The following is a 23,696-nucleotide window of genomic DNA, read 5'->3' on the forward strand; positions in this document are numbered from 1 at the left end:
CCCCCAGCCCCAAGGTTGCGGGGGCGTGGTTCGCGGTGGCCCCGCCCACTCACCCCATTGGCCGAGGTTGCCTGGGGGCGGGGCCAGCGTACGAGCTCGGGACCCAGCTGCCCAGCGAGGCACCGATCCATGGAGGCGCGAGATCCAGGTGGGTGAGGAGCCAGCGCTGCGCCAGGGAAGTCTCATCCCCCGGCCATGGGGGGACAGGTGAGGCTGCCTCCCGGAGAGCCATGCCGAGAAGGTGAGTCTGGCGCGACCCTTGAGACCTGTCATCGCGGTGCCTGCGATGAGGCCAGGTGGGCGGCCCCAGGCGCAGGGGCTCAGGGGGCTAATCGGTCACTCAGCCACTCACCCGCTGTCCTGCAGCCGATCTGCACACACTGTGGGCTCTGCGGGACGGGCGTGGAATGAGACAGACGAGACTCGCTCTCGGTCCCCTAGGTACACCCATGTAAATGACAGCCTGCTGGGCTGTGAAAGGGAAACTGAGGACGCAGTAGGAAGACCCCGGAGTCCCACCTGAGCAGGCTCCAGGGGCAAGGGGCGTCTCCTGTGGGCACAGGGCGTGGCTAGGGACCCGGCGTGGCTCCTCCAGGGTCCTACGCGGGGTGACTCGCTGCACAGTCACTTCCTGACCAGAGCACAAACAGGGAGGGAACTTTGCTTGTGTTGACTCTTTTCATCACTCCGGGGCTGGGGGGGGGTGGTGTCTATAGTACTCACTGAGCCTGTGAAATCTCTGCGTCCGGCCCCTGGCCCTCTGGCGGAGGTCCGCAGCGCTACCAGATTGTCCACAGTATCCACACCGGAGATACTTGGCTCAAAACACAAACTAAGGGGCCGAAGGAGCAGCGCAGGAAAGGTGTGTGTTAACTAAAATGATGCTTTTCACGGTGGTCAAGCCCATTTCTGGTTTACCTGTAAAGACCAAGAGGGCAGTGAGCAGCAAGGTAAAAACTATGCTTTGCAAAGTTGTTGGCAACTTCCTGGATTTCCATGTCTCTTGGCTCTTTCAGTTTATTCCTTGAGGGAGAAAGTTAAAAAAGAAAAAAAAGTCCAATGAACTCGTTAAAAGTACTATAAAGCTGTGCTGGTGGAGAGAGAAGAGTCACAAACCCCCACACACTAAGGAAACTTGCCTGCACAATTCACAAACTATTCGAAAATCGAGAATGGTAGTCACTAAGACAACTGGGTCTGGAAATATTTCCTAAGCCAGTAAATCAGGCTGTTACTAATACACCCACCCTTGTTTACTCAAGGATCTGTAAGAAGAGGTGTGAATTACACTAGCACGTTTACACTTCTGATGTGTTTCCTATTTTGCTCTTGCAAAAGCAGTTCCACTAAAAAGTATATAAACTCAGTCCTTACAACCTGTAATTAACTGTTGTGATGACTTATGTGGAAAGCCCAGTTGGAATAACTGAAAAAAAAATTAAAATTCATATGTTCAGTAACAGGAACGGATTAGGGTTTGGCATCAGTCTTCCCAGCTCCAATTCAGCCTCCTTGAGCCTTTCTTCGATTATAAAATGAGAACGGTTCCTACTGTTTAAGGCTGTGAGGGGTGGGGCAGAGAGAATTACATATGAAACACAATTAAGAGCTGAACTCGGTGTAAACAAAGGCTCAGTTTTTCATTTATTCCTTTATTCCAATAACAACAACAACAGTAAAAACAAAGGAGTCCCATGAACCAGGCAAACCCCAGGGAGCTGGGCAAGATGGTTTTAGATGGCAGTCCTCTTCCAAACTCTAGGACTAGGTCTCTGCTCTCATGCAGTTTACTGTCCAGAGAGCAGAAAATATGCAACAAGCAAGTCAATTTAAAATACTGTTACAAAAAATACTTCAAAAAATAATAACAATCATTAATAAAATAATATTTAATAATAATAATAAAAGATTGTTACAGTAATGGTATCACAGGTAAGTAGTGAAGGTGTTAAGAATACTTAGATTGGTACTCAAAGGGGAAAGCCACTTACAGAGTGTGATGTTTTAGCTGAGACCAAAGTGACCAGGAGTCATTCATGAGACCTGACAGTGAGTACTCCAGTTGGACTTCGTGAAGAAAAAATTTGATCTTACACTTAGTTCTGACTCTTAAAACTATGGGTACATCAAAGGACCTTCTAATCCAAAATTGTCTCAAAAAATTTAATACTCATGAAGGTTTTTAAAATTTAGGTTTTCAATATTATTGTATGTATTGTCAGTCTCACACTGAGTCCAACAGCCAATAAGACTGTATTAATATGAAAATATGATCCAACGAAATTATAATGTTAGAAACATAATGATCGTCTGTGAAGCTGAATGACGATTTTTGTGCCAGGGACAAAAGAAGGTTTGGAAGGAGAAGAGGGACAGAAAGACTGAGTTGCAAAGTGGACACCCGTTCTGGTTCATCTTAAAAAAGTTCTGACCTGGTTTCAGGTTGAGGAGAGCAAGCTGGAGGTGAAGAACCTAATGTTTCAAGGTTTTCTTTGGTGGATGAGTGTCTGTCAACCAAAAGAGAGAATTATTTTGTTGATATTTATAGCTGATTTAATATCTGTCTTCCTAACTGGGCTATCATGGTTTTGAGAGGAAGGAAAAAAAATTGGCTGAACCTCTGTTTTATTGATTATCCACGTATATAATCTTAAAATTTCAAAGGAGGCTTACAAAAAATATACAAGGTTATCTTCATACATAATTAAATTCTGTATTATTAGAAAAGTATCTCCATTTTACAGGTATAAAAACTGAGGCCAGAGAATTTAATAATAGTTTCATAACCGGTGATAGAACCAAGCACAAAATTATTTGGGCCTCCCTACTGCTGGAACTACAGGCATATACCACCAGGTAGACCTTGAGTACTTGGCTCTCTACTCACTAGGAAAGATCTGGTTCAGAGATAGTGTTTCAATTTTCTTTTTAAATCAAAGTATCTATTCAGTCTTATTTTGATTAATTGAAATAATGGGCAGTTCACCCAGTCACATCAGAGCTTGTATGTAGATGTTTCCCCTATGACTTCTTCATATCCAAATTCGCTCTAAGTTATTTCACATTGTGTTTCTCTGTTGACTCTGAATTAGTTTCCCTTATGTTGCTCCAAGGGGATCTAAGTGATTTTTCCTTCCAATCCTCTCCCTTCCTTCCTGTTTTTTCTCTTACTAAAACTATCCATTTGGTAAGAAACCCCCCCCCATCACCTGTCTTGTTGATCTTTCTCTCACCATTAGAGATACTTATACTTTTGTTTTTAAACTTAGCAGAGAGGCTTTTCCACTTCATTCTATGCAATTATTTGTTCATTTTTTTCTGTCTCCCTCTACCAGACTGTAAGAAAACAGGAATTTTGTTGTCTTTGTTGTATCTTTAGCTTCTAAAAACTGCATGACAGGTAGCAGGCACTCAACATTTTGATTAGATGAATAAGAAGATAACTACTTTTAGGGATGGGCGAGACATAAGATGAGGCGATGTAATGTCAGAGAGGAGCACATTCCTCAGCATGGAAAGTTTTGAAATTTAAGGTTAGCTACGAACTGAGCTTTCGTTATAACTGGGATGAAAAACCATGATGAGCAATAAGCAAGATTAAGTAGGAAAGTGGCATAATCTCATTCACACGGGAAGATGTTAAGAGAATAAACTGTGGTGGGCATACAGAGATTTCATTCAGTTTTGCTTCTGCCCATAAGAATAGGAGGAAGTATGGGCTAGGGATTTAGCTCAGCGGTGTAAGCGCCTGCCTGGCAAGTGCAAGGTGGTGAGTTCGATCCCCGGTACCAAAAAAGAAAAAAAAAATGTTAAGAATAGGTGGAAGCAGCATATATTCTTGCTGATGTGGCTGTAGGTCAGCTAAAGGTTGGCTGATGCAGACTAAGTTCCCTTAGGTTTCTCTGCTTGGGGCCACCCACCCACCTGGGTTGTACCCTCCTGTGGCATGGTCTTCCCCAGGTATTTTCATCCTGGATATTTTTTTTCTGGACTCAGGTTGAAGGGACAGCTGCTCCTCAGAGAACTAAAGAGTCATAAGAAAATAATGCCAGGTACATAAGCAATTTGAAGCTATCCTCATCTTAGCACTGCTGAGGTCCCATTGACCTCCACATCACTTCCAGCCCAACATCAAGGGGTGCGTTCACAGCTTTCTGTCTCCGCAACAAAACACTTGAGATAAATTACAAAGCTGAGTGGTTTAGCTCACAATTTTGGAGATTCCGCTCCAGGATTGCTTTGAAGAAGCACATAACAGCGCGTGTCATGTCTCAGCTTGTCATGAGGCAGTGGAGGGAAAGAGAAAGGCACAGTGACCTTGAAGTGTATTCTGAGGACACAGTGTCTGTCAGTGACCAAAAGGCCTCCCACTGGGCCTCACCTCCGAAGGTTCCACCACCTTCTGAGGGACAAAGCTTTTAACAGATGGACCCCGGGGACATTCAATATCCAAACTACGGCAGAAGAAGCTGCTCAAAAGGAGAAAGATAAAGGGATATTTGCCGAATAAGGAAACTGCTACCAGCCACCTAGGTATGTACACTGAGGTTCATTTGCTCACCACTGACCAAAGAAGGTCATATATTTTTATTGAAAACTAACGCCAAGGACATGGTGAGCCCGTTTGTCTCGTCAGCTTCTCCCCAGGGTCAGGTGGGCAGGGTCTTTTATAAAAGGAACAGGGAGGGAGCACAGAGGGACAATGCAATCTCCACCCTGGCTTTACGGCTTCCAGTCATCTTCAGCTCCTTTTTTGCTTCTTTGTGAAAAGGAAACCAGCTCCAGATGTTAGGGGCAGGCATCTGCATATTGGGTCATTTCAACTCGGCTGTGGAGAAGAGGGGTATGGGTTATTTCCCCCAAAAGAGGAAGCCTAGAGAAGTGGCTTATCTCTAAAAGAAAAAAAAATTAACTTTTACAGTTCTGTTTTACAATGCTGGTTAAAAAACTATCACAGAACAGGTGGTGAGACAAATATCTCCTCAAATTGGAAAAAGTATACTTTTATGCAATCACAGACTTTTTTAGAAACCAGATATCTTAATCCATGTATTAGACTGGCCAAATTAAATTATTGTTCTACAGCAAATAAATATACAAAAAATGTTTGACATCACTGATCATTTGAGAGATGTAAATTAAAACAATGCCGAGATTCCATCTCACTCCAGAAAGAATGGCTATTATTAAAAAAAAAAATCAACCAATAACAAATGCTGGCGAGGATGTAGGGGAAAAAAACCCTTCTCCACTCTTGTTGAGAGTGTAACCTGTTGCAACCACTGTGGAAATCAGTGTGGAGATTCCTCAAAAAAGTAGGATTAGGACTGGAGATATAGCTCAGTGGCACAGTGTTTGCCTGGCAAGCGTGAGGTAATGAGTTCAATCCCTGGTACTAAAAACAAGCAAACAAACACAAAAACTAGGATTGGAGATCCCGTTTGAACCAGCTGTTACCTTTGTGTATCTTCCCAAAAGAATTAAGAACATCATACCACAATGATATATGCACACCCATATTTATAGCAGCACAGTTTGTAATAACTAAATCTTAGAAACAACCCAAATGTCCATGAACTGAGAAATGGATCAAAGAGATGTGATTTTTTATACAATGGAGTAATACCTAGCCATAAAGAAGTATAACCTTGGGACATTTCTAAGTAAATGAATACAACTTAAGACCATACTCTTGAGTAAAATAAATCAGATACATGTGTGTAAATATCCCTTTGTCTTTCTAGTGTGAGAAACAGAAAGTATAAATGAGAATCAAAATGTATAATAAATATTGTGAAATAGGAAGAAATTGTTCAAAAGTAAAGAGGAACTAGAGAGGAGGGAGAAGAAAAGGAAAGGAAAAGAAAAAATGAACAAAGAATAAAATGGAAACAAAGCTTTGTAAATGAGGGGAAGAGGATTTGAAGAGAGGGTTGGGGGATGAGAAAAAAAGAGGAATAAAGATATATCAGGTACAGGTACAAATTCCTTATGATGAATGTGATCATTATGAATGTCTAATATGTACCAATAAACATAATAGTAAATACTTATTGTTTTCTATAGAAAAATAGTATTATAGAAAAATTTATCTTTGTATAACCATTAGTATTTTAACTGGCTTTCATTGTATTTTAAGTTTATATTTTTTTAAATCAAAATACTGGCTTGGAGATTAACTTTGTTGGCCTTGGTTTTGGCAGTTATGTAATTCTGGCTCTTCATTTAAAATCTTGGGGCTGAGGATTTATCTCAGTGGCATAAGCGCCTGCCTTGCAAGCACATGGTCATGAGTTTGATCCCTGGTACCGATAAAAATAAATAAATAAAATAAAATCTTGGCATCAATTTATTTAAAAAGTCTTCTGATTGCCAGGCGTGGTAGCTCATACCTATAATCCCACCACTCGAGGGACTGAGGCAGGATGATTGCTATGAGTTCAAGCAAGCCTAGATTCCATAGTGAGGTCAAGGTCAGTCTGAGCTATATAGCAAGTCCCTATCTGAGAAAAACAAAAAATAAAACTGAAAAGTCTTCTGGCTATCAGGGCCTGTAGGTTTAAAACGAATCTATTAGCAGCATATTATGAGCTAATGAGATTGTAAACAACTCTGGGAACACTTTTACATTAATATCATACCACAGTATTATGTAAGGTTGAAGGCATCATTACCATCAGTGAGTCAGATGCCTTCATTTTAGAGATGAAGAAATTAAAACAATGAAGAGTGATTATTCATCTTGGCTCTGATCATGCGTAGTATAGAGTTTAAGGTGGGCAAAGTACATAATCTTTTAGAACATTTAACTTTGTTTTTACATTTTGAGATAATGTGTGTGTTAATCTTCTGATATTAAGTTTATATGCTTCAATATAGCAGTACTGCTCATAAGCCAAAACATCACGAATTACCTAAATGTGCACCAACTATAATAGAAAAATTAATTGTGAGTAATATGCCAGAATACTAGGGAACAAAACAACACTTCCATATGCATTAACACAGGTGAACCTTAAAAACAAGCAGTTTACCAAAGAATACAGTGTTTGGAGGCAAGATTATTATTTAAAGGTTTAATCAAACAGGAAATAATTTCTTTTTAAAGCAAAAGAATATTAAAGAGAAAATCAGAATAGTTTTTATCTCTGAGGAGCAATGCTTTTTTTATTTCTTAAATTGAATGATATATGGATGTATACGATATTGAATTATTTTTCTTTAAAATCGACACTTATTTCCTTTATTTCCTAACTTTATTATTTAATATTTAGAAAAAATAATAACATGAAAAAGTTATACATAATTCTGGCAAGAGTACATGTCAGTACAGTCACTTAGAGGGATATTGGTAATGTTTATAAAATCATGAACAATAAAATAAAGTTAGCATTAAACACCCTGCATAATTACTCTGCTTGCTTGGATCTTGAGAAACCATCTCTGATTGGAGACAGCCTGGATTCCTCTGAAACACTCTGAACTCTGCCCACATGGCCACTGCCGTCTCTCCCCATACCCTCCACACCCACTGAGCTCCGCTCCTCCTCCCTGCTCAGCCATCGGGGCTACACACTGGCTCCCTAACGTGCTCCCAAAACGTACAACAGCCTAAGTTCTAAGGTCAATAGCCAGGCAAGAGTTTTACTGTTTTTCCTGCCATAAAACTCGCAGCACTCACGTCTGCCACTTACAAGAACTTGGCAAGTGTGACAGAGATGGTCTGCTCCACCTTGTGGCCCTCTGCTCCACTCTTACTGCAGTGTTGGGAACATTTCGCTATGTCAATGGCTTAGAAGGCATATTGTTTCCCAGGAATGAGATCCACCCACCCTGATTTCAGAGATGAAGTTTTGGAATGGTTATGTTAACTACATGGTGAAAGACATGAATGCAGGAGTAGGATTCACTAACAAGTCAAGTCGGAGGTTTTCTCAAGAGTGACTGTAATCAAAATGTTTACTAACAAAAATATAAATATTCATTTTCCCTTCCTGGGGCTTAGGTGAGGTGCACAGTGAGCATAACAAGATTACTAAGGCCTAACGCGTGAAAGTTTGCAGGAGTTCTTAGTAAAACAACCGGCCTAAATATTCCCCAATAGTATATATATCCCTGAAGTAAAGTAATTCTCCTTGGAATAGTCCTGAGTTTCCACTCGGAATTTGTTCTGTATCTCAAAAACAAAGTTGGCTCATTTTCCTATTAGAGTTGGGTAATAGTCATGAAATACCTGAATTCAAATTATCTTACCATTTTCCTGACCTGAATTTAGTGGTTGTTCCCTAACTTTGTGTGGAGTAAAATTCAGATGACTTCATAATGTTTGTAAGGCTGCATTACATAAACCCACTCACGGGAGTTTTGTTCCTAAGGAGTTATTTGGTCAGATCATCTTTCATTGTTGTTCATATGCATTCTTCAGATTCCTCGAATGTAAAGCCATTTTATTCTAATTCTACAGTTGTACTTGATAGCTTTTCTTTGAACTTTTTTGACTAGGGTAATTTAATATTGGGAGAATTTGCCTGTTTGAAAAGAAAAACAGATAAGGAGACAACAGAACATTTAGTCACAGTGTCACTCTGGGCATCTATTCACATGGCAAAGAGATTAGAAACAGTTTCTTATATAACATAAAATGTTTTATTTTGTATTTTAATGTTTTTGTCTCAAGATTTGAAGTCATTTATAATCCTGGGTATGGTTTAGTGGAATTGCATGCTTATTTGAATCTTATTTAAAACACCTACTGATAAGCAGCCTATATATCCATCAATTGATAAATGGATAAAGAAAATGTAGTATTTATAGAGTAACTTTATTTATAAAGTACTCTGCCATAAAAAGATAAACTTGAGGCGTGTATAAAAAGATTGATGCACTTTTAGACCATAATGTTAAGTGAATTAGACACACAAGTTTAAATAGTGTGCAGTTTATCTTGTATGAGAAATCCAAAACGCATATTAGTAAAAATAAATAAATTTTTGAAGTTTTTAAAAAAAAACCTACTGATGTTTAATTGATTTTTCTATTAGATTCTGTTTTATTTAAGAAAAGATAGGTTAGCAGACTTGGAAGGTCTATTTCTTAGGAAATCTGTTCAGAAAAATTAAACTTAATTTAAACATCTGTCGTGCAACACTCAATTCAAACCCACCGAATGGGTTAGCTAAGTTTCCTGTGATGTGGTAATTTATAGACCAGTGGGATTGCCGGGCCTCTGCTACATTTATCGATCACAAACTGCTTTCCTTTCCGAGAGACAAGAGACGAGCTGACAGTGTGAAAGTGAGCAGAGCCCACGTGGGAGACTGTGGTGAATTACTGAGCAGAAGCCGGAGCTCAGAAGCTGCTCAGGACTCCAGCAGATTGCTCTCGTGCTAGAACAAAGACCCAAAGATTGCCAAGTTACAAGAGGCTTCTAGACTTTCACGTGAAATCTCTCCTTTTAAAATGGCGACAACCATTTTGAGCAATTAAAAATCAATTTAATTTGAAGCTAGAGTATATGAAGTTTTATCCAAATATTTCAAGGAAAAAGACAGACACTATGGTAACTACTATTAAGTCGGGTTATATGGTGGTGAAGTACTAGGTTGCTGAAACAGTCATGCTTTGACCTCTATTGTTATATTGTTATGTCCTGTTTTATCTCAATCTCCCCCTTATTCTTTTAAAAAAAATTATTTAGTCATTTCTTATGTTTGTCTTAATTAAAGAAAAAATTTTAAAAATTAGGATATATAAATAGTAACTCTTTTTGATTTCCTATTAACTTGTTTTGAAGTCCTGTAGTACTCCCACGATCTTGTTTTGACTGATTAGACTCTGTTCCATTCTATATGATAGTATCAAGTTTGAAGACATAGGCAACTACTTTGAAGGCAATAAGATTCACTAAGATACCCATTCTGGTTTGACTATTGTCTTCTTTGGAAGTCCTGTAATGTTTACAATGCCTAATTTTATTGGTCTTGTTCTCTACTGTTTTGTCCAACTTTATAATATCTAATGAGATAGACAATTCTTTTTAAGGAAACAAGAGACAACACTGATAACCATTGTTGATAACCTTGTACTCTGTTCTACACCATGTGCTATGTCTATCCTTGGTTTTGACTGACAGCTTTGTTTTGCCATATTTGACTGTATTCTCTCCCCCCCCCCAAAAAAGTAATAAGCACTAAGGAGTAATAAAATCCAAAATGTGTAAATTTTGTTGTAAAAAAGAGAGGGAAAAAAAAGAAAAAAAAAGAAAAAGAGCTCTAACGGATATAACAGCAAGTGTGTTTAGGGGTGTTGAATAGCTGACTATATCAATGTTTTTGGATCATTGAACACAGCTGTTTGCAGTCTCCCTGTTTGAATGTCCACCTTGTATTCTTTGATACTGTGATTTGAGCAACTATTTTCAAGATGATAATATGTAATCTACTAACAGGTGATTTCTTACTGTTATGTTTTTTTTTTGTTTTGTTTTGTTTTTTTGTAGTTCTGTATTACGTGTACCCTTACACCGCTTTGTTTTGTTTTGTGTTTTTCTCTTTTTTCCTCTTAAATAAAAAAAAAATCAATTTAAGCAATTAAGAACAAACCAAATAGAAAACACCGGTAGGGCTGTGGCCTGCCTGTGAGGGACAGCCCTGAACACACTGCGAGTGTTTCAGTACCATCCTTTTAAGTCTGTTTCTTGCAAAAGCAGGTAAGTATTAATACATGTCCCTGGCATTCTTTTTTCTTTCTTTTTCTTTTTTTTTTTTTTTTTTTAATACTACACGTTTGCTGTGCATAATGAGTCCATTCATAGAGAGGTGTTGATACATGTATTCAACACATCTTATCCTTTGTACTCCTGACATTTTTCTTCCCTTCCTCCAGGCGACGTGCTGTCTCTGGTCTGTCCAAACTCCTCCCAAGCTTGGTGTGAGATCACTAATGTGTCACAGCTGCTGGCTTCTGTCCTCTACACGAACCCGAATTCCAGTAGAACCAACTTGAGCACTTCAACAAATGTAGAGAGCAAGTACAGTCTTTTTGTGGGCTTGCTACTGGCCATAAGTTCCAGTGTTTGTATTGGCTCCAGCTTCATACTGAAAAAGAAGGGCCTCTTGCAGCTGGCCAGCAAAGGTGCCACTCGAGCAGGTAAGAAACACACAACGAATGAATTCAAGTTTCCAGCGACAGAACAATCCTCTTGTGAGTCCACAATGCTACCATTGTAATCACCAACTGTTTCTACTTACTTTAGCCCCTGACTCCTTACTTAAGGTGGCTGCGTCCCCCACAGTCTCTGACCTCCTACATAAAGCATACCTGTAGCGCATACCTGTAATCCCAGCATTCGGGAGGCTGACGCAGGAGGATCGTTGCGAGTTCAAGACCATCCTGGGCTACCTAGTGAGCTCAAGGCCAGCCTGAACTGCATAGCGAGACTCTGTCTTTAAAAGACAAAAACAATACAAACAAACAAATATTAAAAGCAGCCCCTTAGGCCCCTTCAGCCTCCTCTTAAGAGCCAGCCCCAGTGACCTCCTTTCCCCCCATTCTTGGAATAACCCAAGTTCTTTCCCTGACTGAGGTCTTTTGTGTGTCTGGAACACTCTTCTCCCTGCACTGCATTCAGCGGCTGCTCTTCTGACTTTGGTTTCAATTCCAGCACCCTAGAAAGGCCTCCTTCAGCGCCCTGACAGACAGGCGGCCTCTGCACCTGATCCCCAGCACCCCAGCACAGCACCAGCAGCTCCTTTCTTCGTTCCTAGAATTAAGTGTAGTTGTGCACGGGTTGTTGATTGTTGTCAGCAGGTTTACTTGTGTATTGATAGTAGATTCATAAAGGCGAGAACCTTCCCTCACAGCGTCTGGCACCTGAACAATGATTGTTAAATCAATGATACCAGCAGACTTAGGTCATTAATGTATAGTGACATTTCAATTGCCCAGTAGACTCTGCCTGACTTTCCTTCATGAGTCGTGAATTTTCTATACATTTTCAACATTGTGAATTTAGGCCCATATGAAAAAAATAAATGACTAAACATTATGCAAACAAATTTCTAAAAATGTACTTTTGAGGGAGATTTGTACCATTAGAAAATAAAACATAACCATACTCATAAGTGAACTAAATCAAACTCACACGTATAAATACCATAGAATCTCTCTAGTATAAGAAATGGTACTTTTACCATTTCTTATAATGTATAATTACCATACGATTTTATGGTCATCATGGTTTCCTATTATATTGCTTTGAAGTCTTGTTTTCATTCATTGGTTGGAATGGTTTTGTTCTGTTTTGTTTGATTTTCTTATGTGTGATGGTATGAACAGCTATTTGAAGAAAACAAGACATTATGGTAGCCATTGCTGATTTAATATCATCTTGCTTTGAAGTCCTACCATGCTTTTGTTCTTCTGTTTCCATTGGTTCTATCATGTTGTGTCTTACTGGATTTTAATATGTATGACAATATAAACAAATTTTTTAAAGGAAAATGAGATATTATAGTAGCCATTGCTCATTTCCTATTATTTGGTCTTGAATGTCCTGTAATAGTTTCATCCTCTTGAATGGTTTTGTTATATTTTGTTATGTTTCTTATTATTGTGTGTGAAGGTATGCGCAACTATGTCGAAGAAAAGAGATATTACGGTAGCTACTATTGATACACGATTGTCTTGTTGTGAAGTGCTGTGTTGCTTGCATTGTTCTGTTCTGATTTGCTTTGTTCTGTTCCCTTTTGTTTTATTCTCTTTAAAATAAAAAAGGAAAGAAAACATTCAATATCGCTATATTAATTAAAATAGCTTACTGATGGCGTTATACTAATATATTAAGAGATTATTAAAAGTAAGTGGACCCACATACACATGTTTAACATGTGATTTTTTTTAAAGTGGCTTTTCAGACCAGTGCAGAAAAATGAATTATTTAATTAAAACTGTGGAAACACTTTGAAAAAAGTAGGTAAGAAATACAAAATTTCTACTTTATACTATTCAAAAAAATAAATTCCACAAAGTTTAGGGTTAACTTTAAAATGAAATAATCTTTGTAATAAACCTAAAGGAAGGCTTTTCTCATAAAGATAAAGGAAGGATTGATTCCCTATAAATAAAGATATGACTAGATTGATCAAAAGAAAGTAAACAGACAAAGATAAGATAGCTTCTCTGTGGAAATACACATAGTAAATAGCCGTAAGTAAACATTATTCCCCTAGCCCCTCCCCCCAAAATACTAGCTGTACTGTAATAAAGTCCAATAATTCCTATTCGATCATTTGCAGATTTTGTAAGCAGATACTCCTAAGTAAAAGTAGTTAACTACTTCACAAGACAAAAGCTTTATAGCTTATATATCTTGTTTAGTTTAGTTATAACAAAACCATCTAGATCAAAGTTAGGGAGTTAAGTATATTAAAACTGAGAAAATTTCATTTTGTAAAGCAAACATTACAATGCCTTCAATAGTACTGTCACTATCATGTCAGAAGTAAGTAATTTGTTGAATACCTTAGGAAAGCTTTTTGTCCTTTTCAATAAGTACTCCAGGAAAAAATTCCTTATGCCAAGGTAAAAAGTGCTAAGTAACTAATGTTTATTATTGTAAATATTATTATTGTAAATATTGTATTGACTAATCCAAGCTCTCTTCTTTCCTTTGAAATCTTCATTAGTTATCAATGCAATTTATGACTTACAGGATTTTTTTACCATGACTAAACAAAATATTCAGTTTATAATATTCAGTGTCTGTAAGTCTGACGTAAGTACAGTGAACTTGATTATTAAATACAATTTCACATGAGGAAAAAACTTTCTGCAGAAATCAAAGGTGATGTCAGTTTTAAATGACTAAAAAACTCTAAAGACCTCATTTATTCATTTGAGCCTTGTTTTTTTCAATATAATCTAGCGTCTTTCCTGGTACTCAATTTTCTATCCCTCTTCCCCTAATTCAAAATTTAATTTTTTTATTGCTTCTCAGTCTTTTGGCTAAGATCAAATGTAGCAAAATTTAACTTTTAGTCTTGTTTTTCCTAGGAAAAGGTGGTCATTCTTACCTCAAGGAATGGCTTTGGTGGGCAGGATTACTATCAAGTAAGTACTTAATAATGAGAATAGAGTTTACTTAAAAATAGCAAACATTTTCATGGAGGTTTCAACATTAATTTTTCTTTGAGATAAGAATGGAATTTAAATCTAAAATTTTACACATATAAAATATCATACGACATATGATATTACACTACATTCGTCCCTTTATAATCCTTACATGCTCAATAAAGAAAAAAATTGGTATTGATATACTTGCATTTCATCGTGAGCACCTCATATTTTCTTTCCCATAACTGAGAAAAGTACTTTCCTCCGATATTTCCCAAACTCCTCCTTTGAATCTGTGACTGTCCTAACTACATATATTTTCTGGAAAAAGTACCTTTTCCTTGCCAGGACCAAACATAAATAAATCCAAAGATTCTCTGGCTGTTAACATTAGAATACACAGGGAGGAGATGAAGGCTGTCTGCGCTCTCCCTCCTCCCAGACTTGGTTCAGAGGAAAGGAGACTTCAGAGGTTAAGCACTCTCTACGTGCTGTGTAATATCTAGAGAGGCTGTTATCTCCTCTTCTGAACTTTCTCAAATCCCAAATCGGAAACTTCCAAAGACAGGGCATCATAAACTGTAGCTTCACACCACTTACAAATCATTTCCCTCTGCAGTCAGAAGTCTTAGAGTTTCCAGAAACCGCCGTATTTCAGTATATGTAAGAATTTATTTAAGAAGGAGCTGGAGTGCCTTTTTCTTAATAAATAGTGGACTCTAAAAGGATGATGGATATAAATAATTTAAATTTGTATAGGCTTTTCTGTGTTTGTTTGTTTGCTTGCTTGGGGTTTTTTGTCCTTTTGAGACAAGGTTTCACTCTGCAGCTCAGGCTGCCTTGAACTCACACAATCCTCTTGCCTCAGCCTCCCAATCGCTGGGAAGACAGGGTGCACCCGCACACCCAATTTTGCCTTTTCAACTCTAAAGATACTTTCATACTTAATTTGAATAAAATGACAAGAACCATCCTGGGAAGATTCGAGACAGATCCTGAATGATCCTCTTTCTCCTCTCTTGCTTACATCTCTTTACTCTCTACTCTCACTTTAGAATGAAAATATTGTAAGAACATCAGGAGAGAGGGCTCCATCTTGCCTCAGCTTTCTGTAGAAATACAAATAAATAAAAATGAGATTATCCTATTAAGTATTCAAGAAAGGCTTAATCCTTAAAATTCTAGGAGTCATTACAAGCACTCTCCTGTTGTCAGTTTTAGATTTATTTTGTGGTATTTTCTTAGTGCTAGTACCCCGTAGATTGGGGGAGGAAGGGTGCCAAAGCGGCCAAAGAAAGGGAAAATGGGGTTCTTTTTCTTCTCTACAATAAGTGTTCGCTTGGTGTAGTTTCCCAGCATGAAATACTGCATTCCCTGGGCAAGGGTCCAGTTGTGATCTGTGAAACAATTTGGCTCCTTATACCAGCCCAGTTCTTAGAAAGATTCCCCTCAGTCTAGTAAATCTAGAGTTTCTCAAGCACAAAAATACAAAACAAATTACATTCAGAAAAGGGCACATCATTATGGTTTTCCAACAGCAACTTGGATCTTCTTGAGGGGCACAGATACTGTTACTTAGCTTTGGCTTACCTACAGTTCAGCAATGCGTGACTTCATGGAGATTCCTAGCTGTCCCCACCTAGACACCAGATAGCTACTCTAATTTTACGAATTTCTTGCTGTTATTCATTTGCAAGACAGTAGGTATTCCAGAGATAATAGTTTTGTGTTTCCTCCAAAGCTACCTCTGCTGGATTTTATCAGAATGGCCAAGTATGTTTTCATTATAGAAGTAACTAAAATCTTGCTTGAGTCATTTAAGAAGCTGGGCATGATGGTGCATGCCTGGTAATCCCAGCACTTGGGAAACTGAGGCAGGAGGATTGTTGCAAGTTTGAGAACACCCCTGGATTACAAAGTGAGTTCAAGGCCTGCCTGAATTGCACAGTGAGACCTTGTCTCAAAAAGACAAAAAAAGAAAAGTTATTTAAAATGTGTATTCATCAGTCACTGTTAGTTGTTATATCACCAGGTATTTATAGCTTACCTGAAATTCTTACTCCCAATCCTCTCCTACCTTCTACCCTCTATTTTAAAAAAAAAAACAGTTAAATCATTGGTCACTTTTCATCAATGGGACATAATAACTGATACCACAGCTTAAAGGAGAAGTTTATTTGGCTTCTAGTTTCAGAGCGTTCAACCCATGATTAGCTGACTCCAAAGCAGAAACATCATGGCAGAAGGGCTTGGCAGAGTACCACTGCCCAGGGAGCACATCCTCAGTGACCCATGTCCAACTAAGCCCCACCTTCCACACACACTCAGCTGTAAATACCCATGGGTTAGTCCGCTGATGAGAATATGCTCCCATGACTCAATCACCTCTCTAGGAGTCTGTTAATCCAATCAAGCTGACAGGTAAGATTATTTAGCATATCATTCCTTCTATCTAGATCTTTTAGTGTAATCAAGATAAAGTCCACTGCTTTGCAGGGGTCATTTGGTTTTCTCTTCCAATAAGTAACTTAACCATATACATTAATACTTCTGCTTGCTTTCTAGTGGGAGTAGGAGAGGCTGCAAATTTTGCAGCTTATGCATTTGCACCTGCCACCTTGGTCACCCCTCTCGGCGCCTTGAGTGTTCTCATAAGGTAGGTGAGCAATAAAGAGTATGGCTTCTATAGGTATTTCAGTATCGTGGTGCACTTAAGCTGTAACAAGCATATTGCTACCATGCTTTCCTGAAAATTAAACCTTGGTGGAAAAGCATCAGCCTTAAAAACTACAAATCAAAAATGCCAGCCCCAAGCAGCCCTGCCTTACAGAGTAGTCACTGAGCAAAAGAATACGAATGGCAGGTAGGCAAGGGGGTGATCAGGGCTAGCATTTTTGAATCTCTACTTTTCAAGGTTGATTATTTCCTGGCTAGGTCTTATTTTCAAGGAAAGAATTTTTTCCCCCTCCAAACAAAAAGTCAATGCCAACCTGAACTCTGATAGTACAAATGACCCATAATAATTATAAGACTCTTGAAAAGCTTTGGATAGATCACTAAACTTTAGTTCCTCATTTATAAAATGAGGATAAATTTTTTTCTTGGACCAGAGATGTGGCTTAGTCGTGGTACATTTACCTAGACTATTAAAAATGGCAGTAGAATTGGGAAGTCAAAATTATTTGTAAACACTATGACAGTGAATGTGGTTTCCTGCTAGCATAAAGTAATTATGCACTACATTTGTGACTCAGTGAACTGTAGCAGAGTTTTATTTTTGTTTTTATATCTCTCACCTGAATAAATTGCCAGAGTCCTTTTAATTCCTTCTGTGATCACAGTGATCGATGACTGTAGCTATCAGAGAACTTTAAAATGCAGTGTTTGGACTAAATGTCAATTCTCATTAAAATTCTTAAATTGTCTGCTGGATACTTCTGTTTGGATCCCCAGAAGTTTCTTGTAGTACAGGAAGACTATTAAAAATAGCATGTGGATCATAGTATGTGGGATTGGTTTTTCTGAATTAATGTATGGTGTGATCCCAAATACCTGTGCTCAGTGAGGTCATGAACTCATTTTGTGGCGGGGCTACCATTTTGTCTTTCTCATCTCCATTCACTGTCAGCCTCTACGAGAAAGCTGATGATTGAGCCTACTCACTCTTATTTATCCTTGCTATAAGAATTTTTCCTGAGAATTAAGGAATACAATAAAGCACACAGAACTCCTGTCTTTAAAGTGAATGAATAGTATAGTGATAGTGTGAGTATTCACTAAAGCTACAATCCCACAAGCCGCCACGTGAGGACAATTCTAGGAAAGCACCTGGTGATTGCTCCTCATCTTGAGGGTGAGTAAGCACCATTGTTTGCAGTACTGGGGGTGCCAGAATATCCAAGGAAGGAGGCTGGTATCCAGGAGCCCCACTGCTATTTTGTTTTGGGTTTTGATGTGGGATCTTGCTATATAATTTAGGCTGGCCTTGAACTCACTGTGTAGCCCAAACTACATAGTGATCCTTCTGCCTCAGCCTACAAATGCTAGGATTATAGGCATGGTCCCATTGCGTTGGGACTCTGACAAGGCTGAATATCATGGCAAGGTGCACATGCTAGAGTAAAGCTGCTCTCTTGGTGGCTGCCAGGAGTCTCTAGAGGGGAGAACACCAGCCACAAAGCACACCTCTCAAGGATACACCCCTAGCAATATACTTCCTCCAAGTCGGCCCCATCTACCACAGTTTCTGCCACCCCCCAATAGCTCATTTAGCTGAGAACCTATCGATGGGTTTCTACTGATGAGGCTGTAGCCTTATGATCCAGTCACACTGCCCAAAGCCCACCTCTTGGACACTGTTGCACTGGGAGCTGAGCCTTCAGCTCAGGAGTTTGGGGGCAATATTTCAGATCTAAGCAGTGACACATTCTCTGGGAGTGCCAGTCCTGAGCTCCCTGAAACCAATGCACAACAACCAAAGGATTTTGGGAACACTGATATGCAAAAGAACCAAGGCAGAGGCTGGGGATTTAGCTCAGCAGCATAAGCGCCTGCCTTGCAAGCAGGCAGTCGTGAGTTCGATCCCTGGTACCGATAAAAAGGAAAAACACCACAAAAAAAAAAAAAAAATTGGGTCCCCTTCCCCAAGATATCTCATTATGTATATGCAAATATCCCTAAGATCAAAAACTTTTAAATCTGAAATACTTCTGGTCCTATGCATTTCAGATAAGGGATACTGTATCGTGCCAGTAAAATGTGAAAACTCTTTTGTTTGCTTGACTTTATAGGAGAAATGGGACAACTGCAAAAGAACAGAGCTTCTTAGAAGGTCTTGGAGGATGACAGGACTGTTAAATGTCTATGATAGCTCTTCAGATATAAAAGCATTGAGGCACAGGTGATTGGCCACCATTCTGAGTGTACAGCTCACCCAGACTTTTTGTGTCACATAGCATATTCAGGTCTGCTCATTGGGATACTGCCGTATGACTTCTGAGCTGCTGTGGAATCAAAAGGTAACTGAACCACAATGATTGTATTTTTTTTCTCTCCCTGCAGTGCAATATTGTCTTCCTATTTTTTAAATGAGCACTTGAACATTCATGGAAAAATAGGCTGCATATTAAGTATATTGGGGTCAACCGTGATGGTTATCCATGCCCCACAAGAAGAGGAAGTCACTTCTTTGCAGGAAATGGAAATGAAATTGAGAGACCCAGGTTTGTGAGTCAGCCTAAACAGTAAACATTCAACTTCTGCTTCTCTTTCTGTCCTAATCAAGTGATAATTGTAATAATGTAGTAATAGTGCTTGTGCAAACCTAACTGCAGATTGTGTGACACAGTAAGATTTGTTTACTACAATTCTGGAAAAGTGAAAGCATTTATTTTTGTGTCTATGTAATGAACGGGAGAGATAGGCTTGGTAGAGGCATAAGATTTATGATCAAATTTTTGGTATTTTCACTCTAAATTTTAAAATGGCAGTACCGTCTGACCTAATTATACTGGCAAGATTCAGATGATGTGTTTGTGAAAGTTTTTTTTATAAAATGAAAACTGCAATAGAATTGGTTTTAATTTAATCTTCCATTTCTAAAGCACCTATCCGTTTAAATTCATGACTAACAAAATTCCAGAAAGGCGTGATCTTTGCGGAAAATTAACATTTTCTGAAGTATAATTCCTTTCTCTTTTTAACAGGATTTATCTCCTTTGCTGTGATCGTAACTGTGATCACCTTGGTGCTGATTTTAATTGTAGCTCCCAAGAAAGGACAGACCAACATCCTGGTGTACATTTCAATCTGTTCTCTGATTGGAGCATTTTCAGTTTCTTCTGTCAAGGGCCTAGGAATTGCCATTAAGGAACTACTAGGTCAGAAGCCAAGTTACAAGAATCCATTGGTCTTCATTTTGCTGGCTGTTCTTGTGCTTTCGGTAACAACACAGATTAACTATCTCAACAAAGCCCTGGACACGTTTAATACATCTCTTGTGACTCCTATTTATTACGTGTTCTTCACATCCATGGTGGTGACTTGTTCTGCCATCTTATTCCAAGAGTGGTATGGCATGAAAGCTGGAGATATCATCGGAACCTTGAGTGGCTTCTTCACCATCATCAATGGTATCTTCCTTCTACATGCTTTTAAAAATACTGACATTACCTGGAGTGACCTGACATCCACTGCTAAGGAAAAAGTCCTTTCTCCAAATGCCAATGAGAACAATTACATGTTACTAGAGAATGTCGATTTTTCAGCAGCAGGATATGAAGATGACATGACCTTGTTTAGCAGGACAGATGATCAAAGACTCTGTAAATCCTAAATTTTTCACCAGTATAAGACACTTTGAGAGGAAAAGAACACTTATTGTTGAAGTACTGTTGGGAAAATAGGTGTTTTTAAAATTCTAATACTTTAAATGTGAGGCCAGATTTTTAAAAAGTTACTCACTTGGGCCATCAAATTTGATTATCAAGTTTTGATATTCTTCCAGAAGATTTCCGCATCTTTTCCATAACTGCATATTTTAAAATATTGCCTAAGCATGAAAGAAGTCAAAGAGTTATATTTGTCTCAGCATAAGCTCTTCTGACCACAATAGATTTGACTTTGCCCGGTGGGGCCTCATTTCCTTGATGGCTTCTCCTAGATTTGTGCTAATTCTCAGACCAAGTTATCTGTGTTCAGATCAATGAAGTCACCATTCTGTGATGAGCCATAGTCTCACATTATTAAAATTGAGAAGTGAGAATACTGTTGGTTTATCCTCCGTTCAGCAACTTCCTTCTTTTTAAGCCATAAAACTACTAAAGGCCAGAGTATTAAAGAATAAAACAGGCCTGCTGTCAGAATCTGTACCTCAGTGGGCTGGAATAAACACGCACACCCACCCATGAAGACGTCAATTATAGTTTATTCACAAAGTAAAGACTTTGTTGGCAATTAAAGAGGGGGATGGAGAGGGGAGGAGAGTACTTCAGACCTCAGATAAAGGAAATGAATTTTCCCAAAACCCCATGTACAACAAACAGGTTCTTTGCACACAGATCTGGACAGCATCAGACAAAATGAACTTGCTGGTGAAGTCCAGGTGAATTCAGCTTTAAAGTTATTTATATTCATTTTGTCCTATTCTTTATTATCCCGTAGTTTAATTTTCTTGATGACAGATATTTTTGGGAAATAGCTGCTACGTTTTTAGGGCTAATATGGTCCACATTAACTTTTTTTTTTTTCTGGTCCACATTAACTTTTCTCAAATATTTTATACCTATGGGATAGGTTTCCCAAGGCTGTTTGGAAACAATGGAAAAAATAGTCTTTGTTTTAAAAAAAAGACCCTAAACAAATTATCCTAATGATTTTCTCAAAATTTGGTGCTGTTACCCTTAATAAAGAAATTGTAATCAGTTACAGGTTTTCAAAATGAGCATATCTATCACTCTAAGTGGCCAGGTTGGTTTTTTCTGTTAAATTCATCCTGGCCACGTTTTCCCATACAGTTAACTGATAATGTATCCAAGGAGAGAAGGAAGGAGAATGATCTTGAAAACAAAATATTAAGACCTCAGAGGAAGTATCTTTTTCACATTAAAATTTTCATACAATTTTCCTGTTTCACTCCAGATTCATGGCAGGAATAACATTTGGGGGGAACTTTATTGTTTATGGGCAGATTTCCTATCACCTATTGGTATTATAGGAAACAAATTTGCTGTCAAATTTAGACAAAATTTCTGTCCAAACAAAACTACCAAAAAGAAACTTTTCATTTGCCTGGATTGTTTCTTACTCTACCTTCAAACATTATTTGGTTTTTCTGTTTCTGACCAAGTCGAGCCTACCCATGACGATAGTAAACTGTGCCACTGAGAATTCTGTTAAAGGACCTCAGCATCTTCACAACTGTAGTGAACAATGACTGATGTTCACAGTGATGATCTGAAATGACAGCCCTGAACTGCTTCTAGAATCTTCAGCATAGTTCAGTGCTGAGCATAATTCAAGCCATTCTAAATTTTTGAAAATTGATTATCCATGAAAGACCCATGGATTGATATTGCAGGTTAAATACATGTATATTCTGTAGACTGGTGGTTCCTTTCACTTGTATATGAGATAGATAAGCTATGAACACAAATTTGTAGAAGCATCTCCTGAAAAAAGTAGTATTTGAAAACTAGAACTTTTTAAATGTTCTTTTGAGTATTGAGAACTCCATTGGTTTCCCCAGAAAACCTTCTTGGTGAAGGAATTCATGATGTTTTTGACATCTAACCTAAGGGCGCTTCCCCCTGCAGAATTCAACTTTCACATACTTATTAAATATCACTGATTACTTAATACTTTAAATGTCAAGTTTTGCCCTTGGTACATGGTGCCCAGATCAAAGTTTCTTGAAACACAAAGATCAGTGTGTATCCTGGATTGGGAAATGAGCTGGTGTTGACGTACATGCCCTTGAGAAAGACTGAAAAAGATTTGAATTGTATGTGGGAAAACCATGAACTATTTGAAAAGTATTCTATGTAAAAATTAGTGGTTGTTATATGGATTAAAAACTTCAAAATGTCTGCAAATCTTGCACTAATTTTCCCAAATAGGAACATGCTGTTGAAGAATAAAATGCTGGATCCCCTCTCACCAACTATGTTAGTCTTAACTAGTTATTTCCTTTGTGTGTGTACATATGTATACATTTTAATATATATGTAAATAGTTATCACATAGATATATTTGTAGGATTTATTATGTGAATATTGGTACATATGTCATTAAGGACTGTGAAACTGTGCAGTACAAAAATGAGTTTTTTTTAAGCTGTAAAAATAATGTCCTTATTTTTGGTCTTATATTTTTACTCTTTAGTCAGTGGTTAGTGATTTTTAGTTCAGATTACAGAAGTTCCTAAACCCTTTAGAATTAGCAACATGAAATTAACACTCACTGTTTCAAATGATTACATGGAAGACTCCTTACATCAAGTCCAATATTTTATAGGCACTTGATAGATTCACTTCTCCTTGAATCAACATGTTAATTTTTAGTCTTGTTAGTAGAAACATAAGGATTGCTGAATGCCACATTTTGTAAATCCTTAATCTTTTCTCAATTGTTACATCTTCCAAGTGAAAGTGAATTCTGTCATGGTACTATCAGAACTAATATAATAGTCCAACAAAAGTATCTTTTCTGAAAACCAGTAAGACTGCACTAAATGCTAATCTTACCTTTCAACAAAGCTATCTTTAAAAAAGTAATTTATATTAATATATGTGAAATGTTCTCATGTACCTTAAATTATGTTCAGGAAACTTTCTATTTTTCAAATGTTTATGAATATTGTTCATTTTAGAACACAGATTTTTAAATGTTTTGTGTATTTTACATTTGCAATAAAATAATGTGTTTAATTATGCTTTTTGGAGTTTATGGACATTAAGTATATGTTGTGGTAAAAATAATCCATATTTTGAGATTAAGAAAAGAAAGCCCCTGGGTTTTAAGAAAAAACTACTGAAGTTAATTTTGCTTTTTTATTTTCTTTGAAATTGAAGTTTGTTTTTAGA

At 37.9% G+C, this 23,696-nt stretch overlaps 1 protein-coding gene across 2 annotated transcripts; it reads left to right on the forward strand.

Annotated features, from left to right (window-relative positions):
• Positions 1-83: 83 nt before the first annotated feature.
• Nipal1 (NIPA like domain containing 1) lies at positions 84-23,543 on the forward strand. Of its 2 annotated transcripts, none has more exons than XM_013154493.2 (6): positions 84-241; positions 10,885-11,148; positions 14,053-14,109; positions 16,681-16,771; positions 19,177-19,337; positions 19,821-23,543. In XM_013154493.2, exons 1-6 carry the CDS (start codon positions 196-198, stop codon positions 20,447-20,449), a joined length of 1,248 nt encoding a protein of 415 aa, XP_013009947.1. In that variant the 5' UTR covers positions 84-195; the 3' UTR covers positions 20,450-23,543. The 2 variants fall into 2 exon arrangements, with proteins under 2 accessions (XP_013009947.1, XP_063096770.1); XM_063240700.1 differs by lacking the exon at positions 84-241 and adding an exon at positions 18,906-19,015 and having other exon boundaries at positions 10,960-11,148.
• Positions 23,544-23,696: the final 153 nt, after the last annotated feature.

Source organism: Cavia porcellus, unplaced genomic scaffold (assembly GCF_034190915.1).
Source record: "Cavia porcellus strain 051 isolate PalLab524CR breed Dunkin Hartley unplaced genomic scaffold, mCavPor4.1 scaffold_30, whole genome shotgun sequence".
In the NCBI taxonomy this organism is placed as follows: domain Eukaryota; kingdom Metazoa; phylum Chordata; class Mammalia; order Rodentia; family Caviidae; genus Cavia; species Cavia porcellus.